General features: G+C 38.6%; 1 protein-coding gene across 8 annotated transcripts in view; it reads left to right on the top strand.

The window, feature by feature from the left end:
• SATB1 (SATB homeobox 1) overlaps positions 1-21840 on the top strand; it is a 92351-nt gene that overhangs the window by 46684 nt on the left and 23827 nt on the right. For all 8 annotated transcript variants that reach the window (XM_017827433.1, XM_017827434.1, XM_017827429.1 and 5 more), the window contains 3 exons: positions 1173-1627; positions 10203-10415; positions 18709-18864. In XM_017827433.1, the coding sequence (XP_017682922.1) occupies positions 1173-1627; positions 10203-10415; positions 18709-18864 (824 nt within the window). The remainder of the gene's footprint in view (positions 1-1172; positions 1628-10202; positions 10416-18708; positions 18865-21840) is intronic.

Raw genomic sequence — 21840 nt, 5'->3', positions numbered from 1 at the left:
CTGGGGGGAGAGGCAGCACTGCCACCAAAGCCACCTGGGTGAGGAGTAGCAGGGCCTCTGCTTGGGGACTGATCCAGGCTACGGAAAATAGAACTCTCTGCAGAACAACTGGTTTGTTTTTTATCTATTAAGTTTCTGCTCGTGATAGGACAGAAGAGAAAGATAGAGATGTGAGTGGGAATCCAGGTGCTGATTTCTTCATCCAACTCTCATCCTTGTGGAGGAAAGGGTGGCCTTGCGCTGATGACTGTTAGTGAAGATCGTAATTACTATGAAAAGCTCAGACACTGCTTTAAAAAGAAAAACAAACCAAAAAACTTTACTGTTTAAGAAAAAAATTGCTACTGGACTTTGAATTTTTAAATAAATCCTATTTTCTTAAGGCTATTTTCAGACCAGAGCTGCTAAAGCTCTAGAAGTGAGATAGTTTAAAATAAAAAAAAATGACATATGTTGATAAAAAGGAAACTCCTTTATATCAGCCTAGAGTTATTTTATATTGTTTAATCATGCACAAGAGGGGAACTGGAAGAACTCTTGTAGTTTAAGAAACTATGTTGTTAATTAAAAAGGAGGGTGTGTCAAGGCAGATGAGTTAATATAAGAAAAAAATTCAACCATGTTGCAAGTCACTGAAAAAAAACATGCGTACATGGTTGCAAGATAAAGCAGCCCATCTGTGTAATTTACATAAATTATACTAGTTCCTAGCAGTCCCATACAATTGATGCAGCATCTAGAAATTAGCAGAGCCTGGGGAGGTCCGCACCTCACCCTACTTGTTACGGATTTCCAGTGGCTGGGAACTGCAGATGTCGTGTCAGGGACATCATGGGAGGAACAAAAACAGTCACTAGGGGCTTCTATCTCTCTGGGTGGGGCATGCTTTCCCATAACAGTCCTCTTTACCCTGCACAGATGCACTTACTGTTTGCATTTACTGTTTGCCCTCCATCGTCTGCAGTACACAGAGTGGTTTTTTGTCTCTTGTCTTTGCCCTACAAGGTTGCTGCCTTGTCCAAAGTCCACTGTTGGGATGCAGCAGCCCACTTGACTGGGTTGCATTGCACCATTTTGTATTTGTTTCTTTTTATAGCATGTCTTGCAAGGACAATCAAGTTTGTGATTTTCAATCTGATGTTGGCGTTTTCAATGTTTCTTTTCCACTGTAGTTGAGATGGATAGCCTTTCTGAACTATCCCAGCAAGGTGCCAACCATGTCAACTTCGGTCAGCAGCCGGTCCCAGGGAACACAGCCGAACAGCCTCCATCTCCTGTTCAGCTTTCTCATGGTAGCCAGCCATCAGTTCGGACCCCGCTTCCAAACCTGCACCCTGGACTTGTATCTACTCCCATTAGCCCTCAGCTGGTAAATCAGCAGCTGGTTATGGCCCAGTTGCTGAACCAGCAGTATGCAGTGAACAGACTTCTAGCCCAGCAGTCCTTAAACCAACAGTACTTGAACCACCCTCCTCCTGTCAGTAGATCCATGAACAAGCCGTTGGAGCAGCAGGTCTCAACAAACACAGAGGTGTCTTCCGAAATCTACCAGTGGGTCCGTGATGAACTGAAACGAGCAGGAATCTCACAGGCAGTATTTGCACGTGTGGCTTTTAACCGAACTCAGGTCAGTTGTCTTTTTTATTTATTTTTTTTTTAAGTCTAAGAGTCCCTTTTTTCTCTCTCTAGTTAGTAATTGCCATCTTTAAGTCTCTCTCCTCATTTCTACCTTGTCGCTTAGATCCTTTGAAGGAAACATGCTTCCTTGCAGGGCCATTGTCCCCGTTGATACAGTACCAAAATTTTCAGGGATTGGTTTGTGGAAATAGCCACTGTTTTTACAGAAACCCTTGTTCCTCTCCATAAACCATGTGATGGTTTATGACTAACTGAACCTTCCCTGGAAAGGAAATGAAAAACTTTGTGCAGAACCATTCACAAGGTCACCCAACAGATTGCCTTTTGTGCTGCAGTTGTACCCGTACTGACCACATACACCGGTGTACCGGAGATGATCTTTTATTCATGTTCACATTTATTTTTAATATTTTCTAGTGAAAGTCTTAATAACATCTTTTCAGGCTTCTGAAAAGATTAAGAATCAAAAGCTTTATCTTTAGAGAATCTACTCTTTACATGTATTTCTCTAGTTTGTTGTAAAAACAGCAGTTGCTGAGCTTGCCACTGTCCACGTCAGAACATATACTTCAGCTCTTCAATGCAGAAAAAGCTAGCCTTAGCAAAGCTGATAAGTAACACTAAAATGTGTTATTTTTTACACCTGTTTTAGAAGCTAACCCTGTTATAATTTATTCTGCTCTATGAATTTAACTTAATGCCATGTTGCATGGAATTTAATCAACCAGAAATTATGGAAGAAATGTCAGTATATTCAATGCAAATAATAAGATCTCAACATTTTTGAAGTATATTTTAACAGAAAATAAAATATTTTAATGGTATTTTTTTTTAATAGGAAATATGGTAAAAATACAGAGGTATTTGCTTTGGATTCCACATTTGTAAACGAAAACATGTACTTAGGGAATAATTTGTCCATTGCAGATTATAGTATAACAAAAAAATTGTAATTTGGGCTTCTGTTGAAACAGCTTTGTTTGTCCCTGCATAGCTTAGAGAATAAAAATTCCGTTTCAGATGCTCTGGTACCAGGTTTGAATCAGCATGTCATTTGTAATTGTTCTGAATTACTATTGCTTTAAAATTTTGCATACTCCTTTTGCTAAAAGAGAGTCATTTTGTGAATTCTCTGTAGAGCTCTCTGTTAGTGTGTCTTTCCTCTTAACAGCAGAGGAGCTTTTCAAGATCTGGGTGTCTCATACCAAACTTCATGAGATAAATGAACTCATGCAAGGATTGCTTGTTAGGTTAGGTCCAGGCAGTTTCAGTTGTTATATTTAAAATTAAGTGACATAGAGTCTTGTTTAATACAATGTTTAAAAATTTAAGTATTGATACTATAAAGTATTGAAGCAATAATTGTAGCTTCATGTTACAATGGTTTGCAGCTGCCATCTTACCTGGACAAAAAGCCAAGCAAGCAATTCAGGAAATAAAGTTTATTTTATATTTACTTCTCTCTCAGACTTGTCTAAAAGCACATTGTTTTCTCTCAACTTTCTTCCCCCTCTGAAGTAAATTTTTCAGTTGTTGTCAGCTAGTTTTGCATACAGCTTTTGGCATATCCTTTGTGCATGAACGATACTTGTTACCTGAAATACAAGGATGGTTGATTCTGACTGGGCATTGAATTTATATGACACAGTATGAGAAGATGCCCTTTAGATGTGATGAATGCAACTGCAGAACTAGATTTCTAGTGCAAATACTGACTCTACTTTTGTATTCATATTATTATTTACACTAATATATATTAAAAATATGTATTAGTGTGTATTTTTCTTACTACAAATGTTCTTAGATATTTGTTTAAAGTTCAGTTCTTCCACAGATGTTGTGGTTAACCAACTCAGTAAAAGGTGTTCAAAGTGACCCAAAACTGGGAGGAAACCCTGAAATGATATTTGTAAACAATTCCCTTGAAGAGATATGAAATAGATATAGATATGAAATAGATATATATATTTTGACAATTTTCAACCAAATCTACTTGAAAGAATACAGAGTAGTATCCCTATAGCCTACAAATTGTGCTAGCTAATCAAGTTAGCATTTGCAGTTAGATACATAAGATTTTGCGTTGTTTTTTATGTATTGTGGAAAATGTGATGAGCAAAAAGGCAAAGTATTAGGAGCCTAGACAGTATTAGTCTCAGTTTTGCCAAGAAATATCTCAGCATACTTTTCATATGAAGCAGAGCCCCACTGAAATAGGAGTTTGTTGTAGGCACATTTCACCTTTGCAAACCTTTTGCTAATTTTACCCACAGTTACAACTGATGTCCAAGGATAAACACAGGTACCAGCAATTCTTAGATGAAAACCTTTAGATTTGTTCTGTTTGCTGTACTTCTGAACTCATCACAGCTTATTCCAGACTACCTCACAGTTAGCTCCAATTAAGGCAGCACTTAAATAACTGATGCTATTTAGAAGTTATTTTCTAATATTGATGTAATATCTTGTCTTTTTTTTGTGTGTGTGTTTGGCTAGTGCAAGTGAAAATGCTTGTTTAAATTCATCTACTGTTTTCTGAGATAGAAAGCTAACTCAGGCTTACCACTGACATTTTTGAAACTATCATAACTATATTTGAGCCATGTCCAGGGACCAGATCATGCCATCAGTTTCTAAAGACGTAAGAACTCACTGATATCGGTTAGGAGTTCTGTGCAAGAAAGATCTGGTGTCAAGATACAGTCTCAGATGAGGGGAGAGATTTGCTTTCAGTGTAAAAGTTAAGGAAGGAAATGATCTATAAATTAAGAGTAGTTTAACTTAATGGTTAGTCAATAAAATGGACTTTGGTGAAATTAGAGAATTTGGTGGTGGTTTTTGGTGGGAAGGAGAATTCTACCAGCTTAGTGTGGTAATTCAATACTTGGACCTAATTTTCAAGATTTTTTGATTTGGCGGCAAAAATGTTGACTGGAAATATTTCTACTTTTCCCCAGTCAAAGGAAAGAAATTGGTAAAAATAATTCTGAAAACTAGAGTGTCTATTAAAAAAATTATTATCTATTTATAAAGCAGGAAAAAACCCTTAGCCACACTCTAGAAGTACATCCTTAAGAAAGAGAGGGTATGACTTTAATATCTTCTTGAATAATTTCCCCCAACCTTTAAGTTCCAAATGGTAATTTCAAAACTGAGTTTTTAGGAATATGTCTTGTCAACTTTAATCGAAGTCCAGATATTTATAACTTGAATGAAAATTCACATCTATACAGGCACAATAGAACAACTGTTATAGGAAGCAGAAAAAATTTTGAAGGGCGGAGTGCCTTTCCACAAGAGAAATTTCTCTGTGCTCCGTCTAGGAAGGCTTCAGAGTACAGTCAGACCTGGAGTTTTGCTTGTCCGTCAGGAGTTGTGATTCCAGTTCACTGAATATAAAGAAATAGGTTGAATCCTGTTAGCACCTCTTTGCAGTGTACCATGGAAAATTTCGTTGAGTCACGATTTGTGCTAGCAGATCTGAGTTTCACCCCAAGCAAGACTACCAAAGGGTCTCTCTGTTTGCCAGGGTAATTTTGGTAAATTATGTTTCAGTTGCGAGTTCACCAAGTGAATAAACATGGTATTTTTTCTGGCTGATATCAGTGCACTTTACAGACACCTCTGCTGTTTTGAAAGAGCAAATTCAGTATTTTCTTGTGCTTTGCTGGCCAGAAAATGGCACTGTTGTCAGTTCACTGTCCTGGGTGGCCCTGAGCAGCTGTTGGATGACAGTGACGATGCATTGGGGCAGGCCCCCAAAGCATGGTGCAGCAGCCTCCCATCAGCAGAGAGGCTCTGCCTGCCCCTTTACATGTGCAATTAAACTGGGAGTTTCTCTGCTCTGTTTTGTTCTTAGAGCTGGAGCGAAGCTCCAACATTTGTTGGGCTGAACCACCTTCAGCGCCCTAAACAAATAAATAAACTCCTCTCCCATTTCTGTTTTGTGTTTGTAAATGTAAACATGAGTCAGGAAACGGAAGGCTTGAGTTCCCACAGCAAGTCTGACATTTGACTCAAAGGTGTAGCTTAGCCTGGTGCATGGCAGGGTGACGAGTCTGCGCTGCGTGAGCAAGGAATTGTGTTAGTCATGGTTGTGGTTGGAACTGTAACTGAAGGCTGCCTGTCTCAGTTTGTGTACACATTCAGCCGTAAGGTTTGCTGTGTGAACTTGGGTGCTGTTGTACGAAGGTGATCTCTTGGCTCCATCTTCATGAAAGAAAGCTCTTTACTTCTTTTGCCATGTCTGACTATTGTAATTTTTCTTCTTCTCAGCAGTGACAATGTTTGATCTGAAGGTTTTTGAGTACTTCCCAGTGTTTCTGCTCGATAACTTTTTTCTCTCCCTCCTTTCTACTTCACCCCTGTGTTTGTTTAAAATATCAGCTGCCAGGACACATTGCCTTTCATTCTTATATAATGCCTGTTCTCATATATGAAAACTGTGAATTTAGGACTGTGCTCATGCTAATTCTGGGCAATTGCTATATCAGAGGAGGATGCCTGGATGCAGTAGACAGCTCCATGTAATTGTAAAACAAAATCTGAGTTTACACAAACCACCTTCTCAGGCACTGTTTTTTTTCCCTTCCCTTTTGTCTTTGGCACACTTCATTTTCCAGTAAAATGAAAAATGAAGATGGATTATTCAAAATTGATAACAGTAATGGACCATCATGTAATGTTTTATTGAATTTGAGTTCTGTAAATTATGTGGTAGAGAGAAATTTGCCTGCTTAAGTATAACAGAAATTGCCACTGTATTCATATAATTCTTCGTAGTGTAATTTAAGAAAAAGCACGCTATCCATATCACTATTGAATAAAAGGTAAAAGGTGCTATTACACTATCATGACAGCTCTCCTCTTGCTACTAAACGACATAGATAAATGTGTCTGCTTATAACTTACTTGGCAGGGATCCAGGCTTGTGGGTGGAGCTTGTGAATAATCTGCCACCTGGACATGGGATAGGAGCACCCTGCAACCTAGAGGGATAGTATTCAGGGATGTTCTGCATGTTTTGGGAAGGTTTGGGCAAATTGCATTTTTCTTCTGGGAGCTTTGAAGTTCTATCAGTCTGATAAAATCTATCTGAATCAGTGATTACGTTCAAAGAGGAGACAAACTGGGGGCCAGACAGGCAGTGTTTTTGTTCATATTGGCAAACACTTTAATTTATCTCCATTTTTAAAGAATTCGTAATGAGCTTTTGAAAGCCCTGATAATATTTATTGAACATTTTTGTACCATTAGTAATGAATTATACTTGTAATAACATGTAAACTGTCTTTATTTTCGATGAAACCTGGGAACATTTTAAGAATATACATTTCCAGTGCAAAAAGAATGCAAGGGAGGAACAGTGAGGAGGGCTCCGAGCCTAACGGTGTTTATAATCTCTATGCAAAACAGATTTAGTTTTTAAACAACCTGAGGTACAATATGAGAAGATCACACCAAGACCAGTATCTTGGCAAACCAGTTCAAGCCTGGTAAATTGAACAGTAAATCTCTGCATATTAGCAGGGGTCAGGATGTGAGAGCTGACATTTTCTTTCTAGGATTTTTCCCATTGTACATTTTGTCTAACAACTTCTAGCCAAAGTTTTGTGTTCAAAAATTGAAGCAGTAGCAATAAAGTAATATTTGAAGCAGGCAAACTGTATGGTAAGACTTTGCCTGCAGCTGGTACTATATCTTGTTTTTCATGTTCTTTCGTCACATATTCTGACCTTTAGGTTCAGAGCCCTAGAAGTAAACTCTTCCCTGCCTTTTCCCAGATCTTTCATCTACCCTCCTCTCTCTACATCTCTGTTCTCTGCCCTGCTTCCATCTCAGGTAAAGAGCTAGCGATGGGAGAAGGAGAAGGGAATGAATACTTATGGCATTTCTAATTACCAAAAGGTGTCCCACAGCAACGGAAATGCAAGAAAAAGACAAAAAAACCCATTTTCTTTATTTCCTTATTTCACTGAAAGGGAAAAGTTATGTGAGAAAACCAGCCTTTTTTACCTTTTTTAGCTGCCCGCTATGTGACAAAGGCTTATACAAGTGAATATTTTCTATTATGAGCTAAAGTATTTTTCAAGGACATTTCCTGTGGCTGACAGTGGGCTTACTGTTTGTAAGGAGTCTTCCTTCCTGACAATGATCACTCCACTTGAGTTTAGTTCTTCTTGACGCTTTTTTCCTGGTGAGGTTGTTTTCAGCTCTGTAGCAGTCAGAAGCCACATGTTTAGAACTACCCAAAAGGAGGTTGTAGCAATGCGGGTGTCTTCTCCCAAGGAACAAGCGACAGAATGAGAGAAAATGATCTCAAGTTGCAGCAGGGGAGGTTTAGATTGGATATTTGGAAAAATTTCTTCTCCGGAAGTGTTATCCATCATTGGAACAGGCTGACAGGGAAGTGGTAGAGTCACCATCCCTGGAGGTATTTAAAAGATGTGTAAATGTGGTACTTAGGAACGTGTTTTAGTGGTGGACTTGGAAGTAAAGGGTTAACGGATGGACACTATGATTTTAAAGGTCTTTTCCAACCTAAATGATTCTATTCTGTTCTCTGCATCCTGTGCTCTGCAGACATGTCTCCATTTTGGTGTACTCAGACCTAGAAAAAAATGGTAGACACAAATTTAATTTCCGTATTTGCTAACAGGGAAATTTATTATTATACCAATCATTAAGAAAAAATGTAAAACTTATACGTGACCCAAATGCCACTTTTGTCAGTAAGTCATTGCACCTTCTGCATGGTTTCTGACTGGATACAACAGAAAAAAAGAGAGATCAAGAAAAGTGGTAAGAAAGTATCCCCCAAGACTATTACTTTTTTAATACTCCTCTGAAATATTTTTCATGCTCAGTGCTGAAAGGCTGTTTGTTTTTTTCCATCCCATTCCCCTTTTACGTGTTCAGGTACAGACAGGGCCAGGAGGACCACACTGGCCACAGTGTAGTGGTTAGCACGTCTGTCCTTATCACCCAAGACATGGAGGTGCAACAGGCACATACAGAACTCAGACCTGCACTGGGTGGGCCCTGACCCTGCCTAAGCACAGCTGCCTGAGAGCAGTGGCTTTGCAGCAGCATCTCCATAAGGTGCTGATGCTTGTGCCTGAAAGGATAAGACCTTTGAGAGAGGTGACAACTTCCACAGGTACTGTGAGCATGAGACATCCCTACAAAGATGTGTCTTGGCTGTATCTTTCTGTTGTACTCCTTTAGGAATGGATCTATTCAATCAGGATTGCCTTAGTTTTAGCTTTTTTATTGTCTGCTTCCTTCCCTCCATTTACCTCTCTATTATCCCGAATAACTAACAGCAGGTCTTTAGGAAAGAAAACATTGGGTTGTGTTATTTCTTTAAATTCACATGCCTGTTCCATTGTTACAGTAGCAGTAAAAGCTACTAATCCTCACCTTGTCCCAGCAAGCAACAGCATTTATTCTAAAAAGAAGTTCACATCTGCTTTTGCAAAAGTTAATTTTCTTATCACCATCTTGTTACTTCAAGACAGTAGAGCATTTTTAAAAGGAGACATATTTAAAAGGAGAATTTGGCAGGGAGGGTGGATTTCAAGAACCTGTTGACATTGAAGTTGCAGTTGCACTCACAGTTTCATAAATATTTCATCTTTTAGAGGAATTAGGTGTCCCAGACCACCAGGCCTGCTCCATTGCTGCAAGCCGAGATGAAACAATTGTGTAGAAAACCTGGTGTGGTCTGTACGAGCTGCTGACGGCATGCTATCCTCTGCAGCCTGCCACTTCAGGCTTGCTGCTGCCGATGCCTTGTATACAGTTTTCTTCTCGTTTCCCAGTGTCATTGCTGGGCTCTGACAGTAAATGGACTTAGGAAATGAGACCTGCACAGCAGGTTCTCAAATAAATATCCCAGGCGATGGACTGGGTGAGGATTAGGGTTGTCCTGATGAGGGGAGGGGAAGGTGCAAGAAGGAGGAAGGTGAGGGCATCCAACAGTGAGTTTCCTCACTTGTTGCTAAACTCCAATATACAATTCTTAGAAAGAAATACTGACTTAAAAAATATGGCCCTGAGTCAGTTAAGCAGTACTTTAGGAATGTTGCTAGTTTATCATCTCAGATAAGTTATGAAATATCACTTCCTTTCAAAGAGCTGTGTAAGTTGTTAGAAATGTGGAAAGGCTTTTTTTTAGGTTGGTTATGCATTTTGTCTGTTAAGCCTCAGAACACCCCAGTGTATTTCACTTTTCTTAACATCTCATGATTGTCTGTCGACTGTGAAAGATTTCATGGCAAGTTAAGCCAGTAAAAGGAACGAGACCTATTAGGCAGATTCAGTTTATGTTGTATGTAAAACAGGTACTTAATAAAATTAAGGGTACAATTGGGGCTCTCTTCTCTGCTGCCTAAAATGCCATTAATACATTCCTATGTGGAGCAAATAGTGCATTTGCTGCTCTTCTCAGCCCAGCAGTAAGAAGAACAAGGACCGATAAGCAGTGGCTTTGCAGAGCACAGTTTTACAGGAGCTCACCTGGGCTAACTCTTGAGCCTATTTTTTCTCTTCCCTCCCTACAGGGCTTGCTCTCAGAAATCCTCCGAAAGGAAGAGGATCCCAAGACTGCCTCGCAGTCCTTACTGGTAAACCTTCGGGCTATGCAGAACTTCTTGCAGCTGCCAGAAGCAGAACGGGATCGAATTTACCAGGACGAAAGGGAAAGGAGCTTGAATGCAGCCTCTGCGATGGGCCCCGCACCTCTCATAAGCACACCACCCAGCCGGCCTCCACAAGTAAACTGCTCTCTCTGTTTTTGAGATTTGCTCATTGTGTTTTCACACTGTCCTGCTGTGTGATACGTTTTTTACAAAAAAAGGAAGCTTTTGCTATTGCATTTTTTTAAACACTCATAGTGTCATTATTTGCAGTGCATACTACAAATTAAATTTAAGAAATATAATGGGTGATAGTAGCAGTAATTTCTACCTGTTTTCTACTTTTAAGATAAATTCTGTCCTTTATGATCCCTATAGATTTTTTTTCTTATTTTGTTGAGATAAGAGCTTTGCTGGGCCTGAAAGATGGTGGCTTTTAGCTGTCATCTTTTCCTACAATTCTCAGGTTCCTAATGTTAGAGGTTCAGATAGGGATTTTGAAGGATTTAGACCACTAAACTGAGAGGGAAAGAAAGCAGAAGTATGAATACATTGTAGTGCCTTAAAAATTATTTTCCAGAAATCAAACAGGTAAAATGGAAGTGATGTGGAAAAGAAGACTCCATCCCAAAATGCTAGGCAGTCTTTCACCAGGTTGAGTTGCTGACAACTGGGTAACATAACAGACTTGCTATATTGCTCACTCTGAAAGATTTGGATATGTTCATTAAAGCTTCATTTAGTATTTATTCAGATGAAACTCCTATTGATTTCTGTAAAATCTATTTTATTTAATTCTGCAGAAATTATAAAGTTTGGTAGAGTGACATCCAGAAATTTAATGGCGTAGTCCTTGTGTCTATGAAGGAAACTCTGATGCTTCTTTTAAGGTACATGGTAAATACATGTGTGAGCCATAGGAATGCACAGGATTTCCACAAAGAAGAAATGTGGTTGTGAGCGAAACACTCCAAAAACTGTATCTTTTCTGAAATATTCTGCATTGCTCTGGCTCAAGGTTGTACCTATGCAAGGAAAAAATCTGATCTGCAGATATGTGGGCATCGTGCTTTATACACAGTCCAGATTTGCTATACAAAGCAAGGCTTTGGGATTGTGGGAATTTTGTGATGGTTGAGTATATAAACAGCAGGTTTTCATTAACCAGTCATAGGCTTGTGACTATGACTATGTTCCATACCCATTCTGAATGCTATAAATTTCTCGAGATTATTTTTCTAATTTTCCTGCAGCTAATGGATACTAAGGACCACACTAAAGTAACGAATAACAAAATTGTAGAAGGGAGAACAGAAGATCACCTTGACCTGCTGCAGTACTTTTCACAAGAAGAGAAAAAAATTTTAGCGGAAAGAACAGACTGTGCTAATGGTGTAGTTTTGTTATCATTAACTGAGTTTAGTCTGTAAAATCCACTATAGATATTCTTCAAGACAAGAATCTATTTACATAGTAATGCTTTAGTGGGAGATAGTTAAATAGAGATAACTGTGTTTAAAATAACATTTGAGTTTGTTTTAATATCTGTACCTGCTCCCACAGCCCAGGTAATTCAGAGCAAAGGCTAACCCTGCTTCTTAACTTATCTCTTTCTGCCAAGGTAATGTCTCACTCTGTCTCAAGTGGTCTTGGGCAATTTCACAGCTAAAGAACAGAGTTAATTACAGGACCTTCCAGAAGGATGTCAAGTCAGAGGTAGTCCTTGTATTGGTTTTAATTCACACTTTAAACTGTATAAATCCCTGGCAGCCAGAAAGAAAGTGAGGCTTAGGGGTTTTCTTAACTGACAAAACATACTGTAAGTCCAGATTTGGGGGGTGGGGTGGGTGGGGGTGGATATCTGTCTCTACTGTGATCTTGTTCATAATTACATTTAATTTTTTTTTAGTGTGAGTCAGGAGTATAGTTAACCTAATTGCGACAGTTCAAAGTGGAAACAGCATAGGTTTTTGTTTTAATCCTTTTCAGATGGAAAGCAAGTTAACAAGGAAACCTGACAGACTAATACTTGAGGTCTAGAGAACAAAGCAGTTATTTTTCCAATTTTTTTTACTATTCTCTGTCATTCAGCAAAACATATTCACTTGCCCTAGCAAATCGAGTGAGAATGTAGAAATCTCTCAGCTGGGATTCTCTATGACGTTTTTACATGTTTCCAGAATTACCCACCTATAAACATCCAAAGCACTTTCCACCTGCTGCTAAGTGTTCAGAGTCCTGAGCTTGAAAATTGGGATATCTGTGTTCGTAGCATAAGTACAATACTTAATGCTAGAAATAATAATGAAATTATCCTAGTTGTAACACTGGCAAGTATGACTTTACAAATCACAGCAGAAATAAATTATAGTCAGGATACTGCAAAATTATTAATGTAAGCTACTACTCTGATGACTCCCACAAAATGTCCACAGTTTATTGAATATTTGATACTAAGGGAATAAAACAACTAGCATCCTTACTACTAAATTTATTACAAGCAATTATTTAAAGTTCACTGTGCAGGAATACAGCATAATATTTTTCCAGCTTGGTTGTGAGCTTCTTGGATAACCATTGAAAGAGAAAACAGACCGTTTATCCTGACAACAGAATTTACGCAAGAGCCAACATATTTAATATTAAATCTTTAGACCAGTGTAACATTTGAAACAATTAAACTATGAAACCATGAAAAATGGGAGCTAATATGCCACACATGAAGGTTTATTTTGCAATTGCAAGTTATCAGTTTCAGAAGGATGTGAAAATAAACATCCTGAAAAGGATCTATTTTGCATTTTCGTGTTGCCAACTGGTGGCCAGACAGTAGAGCAGACTTAACCATTTAGCAGCTGAGCTTGTTCTCTGTAAATTTTGCATACTGTTGTATGCAGAAAGAGAAAGCGTGACCTTGGAGGTCTGATTGGGTAGTAGGAACCCACCAAGCATAAAACCCTAGTGCCTGAGTTAGAACGAAGTGTGCTGAATTTATCTCATTTTTACAGCATTCTTACTAGTTGCTACTTGAGCTAATGTATCTGGATTGTTTCCAGTTCTTTTTTGAAATCCTTTAAGAAGCTCTTTGTCCCCCTTACTTCTCCCTTTCTCTCTGACTTAAACAAAATGCAAAATCTTACTTTTTTTTTTTTAATTGGAATCATTAGCCTGTAATGCATGAGCTTTTGGGCTGCGTGTATAGCCCTCTAAGCTGGTCAAGTTGTAAAAGTCTGCTACTATGTTCCACACTGGCGGACTGAGCACAAAGAGACGGTGTACACAAGAATTTTTCCCTTGGACATTGTTCGTCTTACCACCCTGGGGGTGAGAAGCCTGTCTGCCAGGCTCTTTCCTGGGGTACTGGAGTTTATAAGTATTAGCATCTCCATCAGGTAGGTACTGCATGGAGACGTAGTTTAACCTCTGCTAGAAGGAAAGAAAAAGGTCGTTTCATGTTCTACTTCTTTTATTAATTTCCCCCCACTCTTCAACATCTTTGTCTTGCAGATCACCCCACAGAGGTCGTTTTGAGATATTCCTTGGTCAAGTTCAGAGGATGAATCTATTGCATGCTATGTAGGAATGAGAGGATCCGGGGATACTTTAGAGGATGCTGAGTTGCTAGGGATGGTGTATTTGTCCCATCAGGGCAGTTTGGGATGTGGGGGGAAGAGGACTCCATCCTCCTCAGTACGAATTGTTAGGGAGAATGGAGTCAGTTGGCCAATTTACATATTTTGTTTTCCAAAGTACTCTGCTTAAAGCTTTTTAGCCTGCAGTTATGAACACTTCCTTCTCAGGACAAGTAATCTCCATTTCAACAGAGCTGAGGAAGAAATCCTTCTTGCCCCCATATTCCACAAAGAAAATTTGTGTTAACTGTTGAGGCCCATCATCATCCTATGTAAAAACAGAGTATATGTAATGTCAAGAGCAAAATATAATTTCAACAAGACAATGTTTTAAGACGTATCCACAAATCTTACATGAGTCATGGTTCTAGGTACTCATTGACAAAAACCTTCATCTCATAAATATAATCCTGACCTCCCTCTGACTCCAGATAAATTACAGTTCCTTCATGCTAAAGCAATTTCAGCTTGAGTCTCAGAGATAGGATGTCACTCTTGAAAGACTGGTCTCAAGGAGGACACTGCTTTGAGTTGTTTGAGGACCAATGAACCTCCATTGCAAGGAACTCTTGCACCAGCTTCCATGAAACTTGATGGTGGAGCTCTGGAGTTTAAACACATGCCATATGTCAACACCAGCAAAATTTTTATTTTTAAGGCGCCAAAATTTGAGATTTAGGTTGATAGTCTTTGTGGCAAGTTGCGTTTTAACGAAAGTAAAAGTGAACAAAATAATAAATGCAACCCTCTCCTCCTACCTCCGCAAAAACCACCATGGAGGAGAGTTAATGGAAACCCTGACACTTAACTATAACTGCACTTCCAGGCGCCACTGTAATAATGGAGTAGTAAACCTTGTTCTGATAAAAGCTGTTCTGAAAGCAACAGCATTTATTGTACCTCCTCTGCTATTTGCAGAGCAGAACTGAAAAGTAGTTTGTTTTGCCTGGAATGAACTACTTTATGAATTTTAATGTACGATGTAATATTAAAAGCTAAACCAGGATTAAAGAAGATTTTTGTTCCCAAGCTAAAACAGTACTTATGAGAATGTGTTATATAAGATTTTTTTGTTTCAGTTTCATCGGGGAAGGAATGAGCTTCCATGTTTGTGAAAACCTCTTCATATTGGTTATTTCTTCTATAAAAACCTGTCCTTTTTTTTTTTTTAGGAAAAATTAATTAATCCAGAATTTCTTGCTACTGTAATCAGTACTTATTTGATGACAGGACATACCTGGGCTGGCCAAGAGGGGATGGATGTGTTAATTTTTTCAGGTATTTTTAGAAGACTAAATTGATTGGTGATAGGAAGATGACCAAATGAATTTTTGATTCTCAGTGTGTTACATTTGTAAAATAATGCTCCTCTGTTCAGTTAGTATTTGCAAAGTTTAGTTACTGTAAAAAAAAAATAATTAGCTGATCTATGGTTTCTTTCCTAAACAGAAAATGTGGCTGTAAGTGTGGGTGGGGTGGGAGGTTGTGTTTGAGTGGATGAGATGAGAGATTATGTTTTGTTTTGCTTTTCTCTCCAAAATGAATACTTTTTCCACCTCCTCTCCGAAGTCCTGAAGTGGCATCGTTGAGGGCTTTTTTGTTTTCTGTTGGGTTTTTTTGAGGAGGAGGTTGTTTTTTCAGCGGAGCTTCAAACAGCCTCTGTCTTGAACTCAATTCTAAATTCAACACAACAGCCTAGATGCTTGCTTATGTATAAATTATGAAACAGTTTTATGTATGGATATTCTCCAAGAGGTTAATTAGCATTATTGCATGGAATTCATCAGACCAGAGCAGACCAATAGTCCATCTAGTCCAGCCAGAGTCTATACCTGATCCTTGAAGAGAAATTATTAAGAGACAGGGGAAGAATTTTTATACTTGGCCAATGATGTAAATTGGAGAGTAAGAGGGTACGGCTGCGAACCACAACTCTTGATAATCCCCAAACCCATCATTTTATAACTTTAAGACTTTTATTCTTCAGAAGATCTTTGGGCTAATATGGCTTTTTGATGCAAATACTACTGTTTTCTGAATGCAGTTAGGGTTTCCTAATTAAATATCAACAGAAGGCAATAGGAGTTTGTTTTAACTTCAGTGACATATTAGATGCTGTTGAATTCATTGTACCTGTATAAAGATAGATGTGATTTGTGAACCAGACTGAGGATTTGCAGTAGTTCCCCTGGGTTAAATACATATCCGTATTAAATTGGACATTGAGAAGTGTGGACCAAGATGCATAGTTTAAATTATGTCTCCAGCGTGGTGTGTGATGTTTTTTGATGATCTGGGTGTTCAGAGCTCAGTTAAGTGGTCTATGAAGTACTACTGCAATGTGAAGCTGCCTTTTGAAGCTGAGTAGCAATCAAAAAGGTAGTGTACTTATAGAAGAGAGACATTTGTTCAGGATCACAAGAGCAAAGTATTTCCTTCCCAAAAGACTTGTGTATGCGAGCTGAATACCTTCATCTTCTTATCTTCCCATTGGGTCATTCAAAGACTAGTTACAGGTTAAAATTATTTTTTTGGGGAAGGGCTGAAATCTGTTTGTCAAAATTTAAACTCGAGGTCCAAGAAGGCATGTTGACAAAGCCATCACTTTTTCATTCTCTAATTTAACTTAACCTGATTTTTTACATGCACGCAGAGAAGTCTGTTTCTAGTTGCATGTTTAACATCCCCATTGGTTGTCAGTTATCTTTTGGCAAGTCACTCTCATCTAAAGGTTATAAATTTGCCACTGATTTTGTATTTTTAAATGATTTCACTGTATGATGCTCAGGAGATGCACCTGCTCTTGCGGCTCCATAATGATTTGCCCAGTGTGAGCTGTGCCTTTTCCTGCTCTGCAGTGGGAAGGAGAGAGTTTTGTGCCACTGCTCCTCATGATGCCCACTGCCTCAAATGTTTCTAAACAGCCGTTGGCCCAGGCTTGGCCATCCTCTGCTGCAGTGTCGCTGGTAAAATGTCACACTGCAGAAAAGGACATGGCTGCAAAGTACCAGTTGTTTTCAGATGAAAGCAAATCATATGATTAAAGTGTATGCTACGTTATGGGGGTTTTCTTCATTTCCCTTTTTATTTAGGACCCCTGTTTTCAGATCCCAGAAAGTGCTAATGCCTGCCAGAATGGAGGCAAGGGGAAATGCTTGTGAACACCTTGTTCTTGCTGGTGTATTGCCCCTTGCAGTTAATGGGCTTATGTTAGTGCAACCCCTGAACAGCCTGATAGACAAATCAGGCTCGACAAAAGTGGCGTGCACTCCCAGTTTCTGGGCTAGATTATTTTATCTTAAAAGCACTACGGAGGATAGCTAACACAAATTGAGCATGGCACTTCTAGGAAAAAATGGGCTCCTGATTTGCCTAAGTATGTCTCTCACTCAAACCCTTTGACTCTCGTATCGTGAGACCTGTGACATATGAAAGCTCATAGAGAGTGAGATTAGAAAATGAATTATCATGTTGTCATGATTTCCCTTTGAACCTCAAGGGACTTCAGAGCACAGGAAGATGCTGACTTGCACTGGATCAAACTGATAGTGAAAGTGTGGGTTTAGACATGTACTTAAGAGTAGGCTGAATCATCTTCTGGAAATGCCAGGCTCTGTCCATTAGATTTAGAGTTAGGCTAAATGACTGTCTTAAACTAGATGTGTAACTTTTGAATAACTAAATTAATTCAGCTCTCAACGACCTCAGTATGAATCAGTAGGTTTGAATTGAAATGTAAAGGTTTGATTTTGCATTGTCACCTTCTAGGTTCTTGGCAGAAATCCAGTTTTTCCTTTTGTTTGGTCCACTTTAGGATTAGTGGTTTATTAGGTTCACTAATCCTGGGCAAGCATTAGAAGAGTAACTGCTAAAGACAGACGTTATCCTTAACTACTGAGAATATTGTAGGATAAACTGAGTACCTGCTGATTTTTTGTACCTCTCAACTGATATTGCAGAAACTGCACTCTAACCTTGGTGGGATGATGCTTGGTGTTGAAACAGCACTTCCATCATTTCCAGAGGAGGAAGGAAAAGATAGTCTCCTGCACGTCATGTCACTACTAATGTATTTTTTTGTTGTTTTTCTTAATGCTGCAGATGCAGCATAGAGGTGGTACCGTAATCATTCTGTCTTGTTTACATGTGTTTGGTGTTTATTTAACCTGGACTGCAAGAAGAATAAATATTTGATGTATGTAAGTGAAATACAACTAGAATCAATAGTTTTAACAAAGTTTTATCTTGGTTTCATGAAAGAGTGGTTAAAGTATTGCATTATTCTAAATTATCTCTTTCTTAAAAACAGCTTAAGAACTAAACTGATAAGATATATTTTTATAAGTTCAGTCTAAAGCCACAACTTTTCAACATTATCATGCATTTGAATGTACTGGACATAAGATGAATCAAGATATATCTCTCAGGTTTCTATTTCATTAGAGATTCTTTTATGTTACATTCACAGTTTTTATTTTATTTGTGTGGGGCAAAGAAATCACATAAAGTTTAAAAAGTCTCTACAAGACTTTGACAAGTTTCCACCTAATTTGTTTTATGACGTTGAAATTCGCAGTGGTCACTTAGTGATAATTCATATTTCAGATGCACTCACCCGTTACAATGTGCTGAATTTTCTTGTTTCCCAGTCACTTGAACATACAATTTTAAGTCTGAAAAGCTGAGAGAATATCAGAGAAAGACTGAATAAAAGGAATAATATGCAAAGAGGAACTGCTTGGGGAGGGAAAGAGAGGAAAATAACTTTTTCACAATGAAAAATGTCTCATATTTTCTAGGTCAAAACTGCTACTATTGCTACAGAGAGGAATGGAAAACCAGAAAACAATTCCATGAACATTAATGCTTCCATTTATGATGAGATTCAGCAGGAAATGAAGAGAGCTAAGGTGTCTCAAGCACTGTTTGCAAAGGTTGCGGCAACCAAAAGCCAGGTAAAGCTCCCAGGACGTAAAGAACTCTGTGTCCTGTGCAATTATTGCCCCTGCCCCAGTTTTGATCTATTTCTGCGTGAGTTAAAGTGAGTGGCCGGGTCAGCATATCAGCCCAATACCGCAACTTGGAGCTCCTTGCTGAGTCCAGAGGTAACGTCTGGTTCCCCTGGACCAGCAGGGTTGCGAATGGCCTCCCGAGATGTCTCACTCCCTTTTCCCCACCAGCCAGACACCTTCCCTGTGCACCCATGGGTCTTGGTGCGGCTCAGATGGCATCAGGTTGATGAGTTCTTAGCTGGTGTGTACGTGGCAAAAGCTGTGGGCAAGGTCTGTGTGTTGCTGCCAAATGCATCTCAAGGCTTTGGTATTTTGCAATTACATGTGCTGCAATGAGTTCCTGGGGTTCTGGTTTTTTGTGAAAATATTTAGTCAGACCCACTGGTGAGGCTGTGCATGAAAGGTGGACAGCACTGTCCATGTCAACCCCCCCACCAAAAAAACCCCCAAGAAATTACAGTTATACAAGTTATATCTGAGAAAATATGTATAGTCTTTGTGGAATATGATGTCTGCTTGGTTATTGCGTGTGTGCATACATATATATTGCATATTCAGTTTTAAGCCTTTCTTGTGTGGTTTCCTATTCTGTTTTCTTCAGATTAAGAGTTTCTGTCAAGTTTAGTGGCAAGGGGGAAATCAGCAAGCAGTGTTTGAGTGTGATTATCATAAGTGACATGTCTTCTGAAGTATGCAAAAGCATTGATTTAAGTTAGAATGTACTCAAGAAGTAAAGGAAAAACATACAGAAAAATGGGAAAGACTAGAACCATGTTTGGACCAAAACTCAAAGAAGTGGCAAAGGCACCAATGTTGAATTTTCACATTAGATTAAATGTTAAGTCCACTTAATCCACTACTCCTTTACTTTTCTAAAATTGCTTCATAGAAAATTTCAGCGTCTTCCAGGAAATGCTGATGATGCTCAGTTAGACCATTGTTTCTTAGGCTGTCAGCATTTTAATGCTGGTTTTCTTTTTAACAAGCCTTTAATGTTTGACTTCTGCATCATTCACATTTTGGAGTTCACTTCATTGTACAGAAAGGATGTTGTCTCTTAAGTTATATGGTGTAAGGAGCATTTAAAGGGATATTTTGGAAATGTTATATCAAAATGATTAAACTCAAGCTGCGGACTGTAAAAATTATAGCTTTATAGGCCACATGCCTGCTTACCCTTCAATCACTGTCAAAGTGATAATTTCAACAATAATATGTTTCTTTTATTGTGGGATTCTAAACACCAAGTGCTGTTTAAACATTAAACTGAATTGTTTATGTTAGTGCTGTATTCAGTGTGTCATACATCAGGCCACTATAATCTCCCATGGAATGTAAAAATTCTGTCATGAATCATGGCTTGTATATCGGAAATTACTGTAATTTTGATTGGAAATTACAGAGCTCTTGAAATGTTTCTAATTATGATAGAATGTTGCAGCAACTTCCAACCTGTGTACTCCTCAGATGTCTTTATTTACATGTCAAGACTTGGGGTTAGAGAACTGTCCGTTTTCTGCACCTTCCCCTTTCCACTGCAGTTCTCTGCAAAGCTAAGGTATGAAGCCAATCTATCAGCCCGCATAATTTTGTTCTGATCTGGTTTGTGTGATAGTATATTTATTTAAGTGCAAAGCCTTAAAATTTCGAGGTGGGACAGCTCTTCCAATGCTGACCTTAAAAGGGACACATAATCAAAGTGAAGCCCAAAAGCTTCCAGAGGATGTAGTATAGGCTTATTTGAGCACTGGTATAACATTTAGATTCTTGTACAAACTTTGCTACCAAGTATAGAAAACAACACCAAACATGTAGTTCTTTTCCCTTTTACTATAGTGATTATACTCATATTGCCAGAGGTTATTTTTCTCCCCAGTTTCAGCAAAGCAGTATTAATTTATGTGTCAAACAAACTTTCAGGTCTGTAGTTAGACAAAGTGTAATTTATAGTAGAAAGCTGCTTCGCAGAAGTAACCTCATAGGTAAACTGGATGTATTTGAGTCTTCTCTAACTAGCTGACTACTAGTCACCCAATTAATAAGTTTTAACTATGTAGCAACACCACATATATTAAAGGAGATACCTGTATTGTAAAAAATTCTGCATTGGAGCTTGTCAGTGGTACAGATAAATATTTCCTGGGACAAAAAAGTCTCCCTTGCACAAAAAAAAGAGGCTTGTCCAAACATATTCTCTAAGAGAACATCTCTTGAGAAAGATCTATTGCTGATATTGTTTTAATTTGAGGATATTAGGTCCATGCTCAGAACTGGAGATCCTGGGATAATCACTTCAAGTTATAGTGAAGAGTCTGAAGGACACATATTAGAAAAAGATGCATTGGTTAACAGTTTTGTTTTCTAAAATGGCTAAAATTGAACATTGCTGGTTTTATCTTATTTTGGAGATAAAAACTTGATTAACTTCTGAGTGTATTCTGGAGTTACGGCGTAAAACAGTATGTGAATTAAACCAGCGCTGTGAGTGGACAAAGGTAGTTGTTTGCTGGAGGGCTTTTTTTTTTTTTTTTTAAGGAACTGATTTGGGTCAACATTAGATTGCATGTCTAAGCAGCCAGCATCTGCAAGGTGGCTGGGCTTGCCTGAGCCAGGAGACTGCAGATAATGTTCTGCTGACTAGAGCACTTAGTACAGGATTGCTATTAAATGATGTGCTACAGGAGTTTCTATTTGAGTAGAGCCAAGGTAAAAAAAGAGCATCTTCCCTTGTGCTGTGTTAGTGCCTTTGGCAAGAGTGGAGCTGGAAATCCTGGGGTAATCTCTTCCAGTTACAGTGAAAAGTCAGGAGGACACATACTAGAAAATAATGCTTTGATTAACAGTTTTGTTTTTAAATCCTTCTGAGTGATGGAGAATCGGGTGTGGACCTGATGCTCAACAAGCCAGCTGGCTGCCAGG

The sequence above is a fragment of the Lepidothrix coronata genome, unplaced genomic scaffold (assembly GCF_001604755.1).
Source record: "Lepidothrix coronata isolate B3197 unplaced genomic scaffold, Lepidothrix_coronata-1.0 Scaffold139, whole genome shotgun sequence".
In the NCBI taxonomy this organism is placed as follows: Eukaryota; Metazoa; Chordata; class Aves; order Passeriformes; family Pipridae; genus Lepidothrix; species Lepidothrix coronata.
The sequence above is the reverse complement of the archived record's forward strand: the minus strand, read 5'-3'. Positions and strand labels throughout refer to the sequence as shown.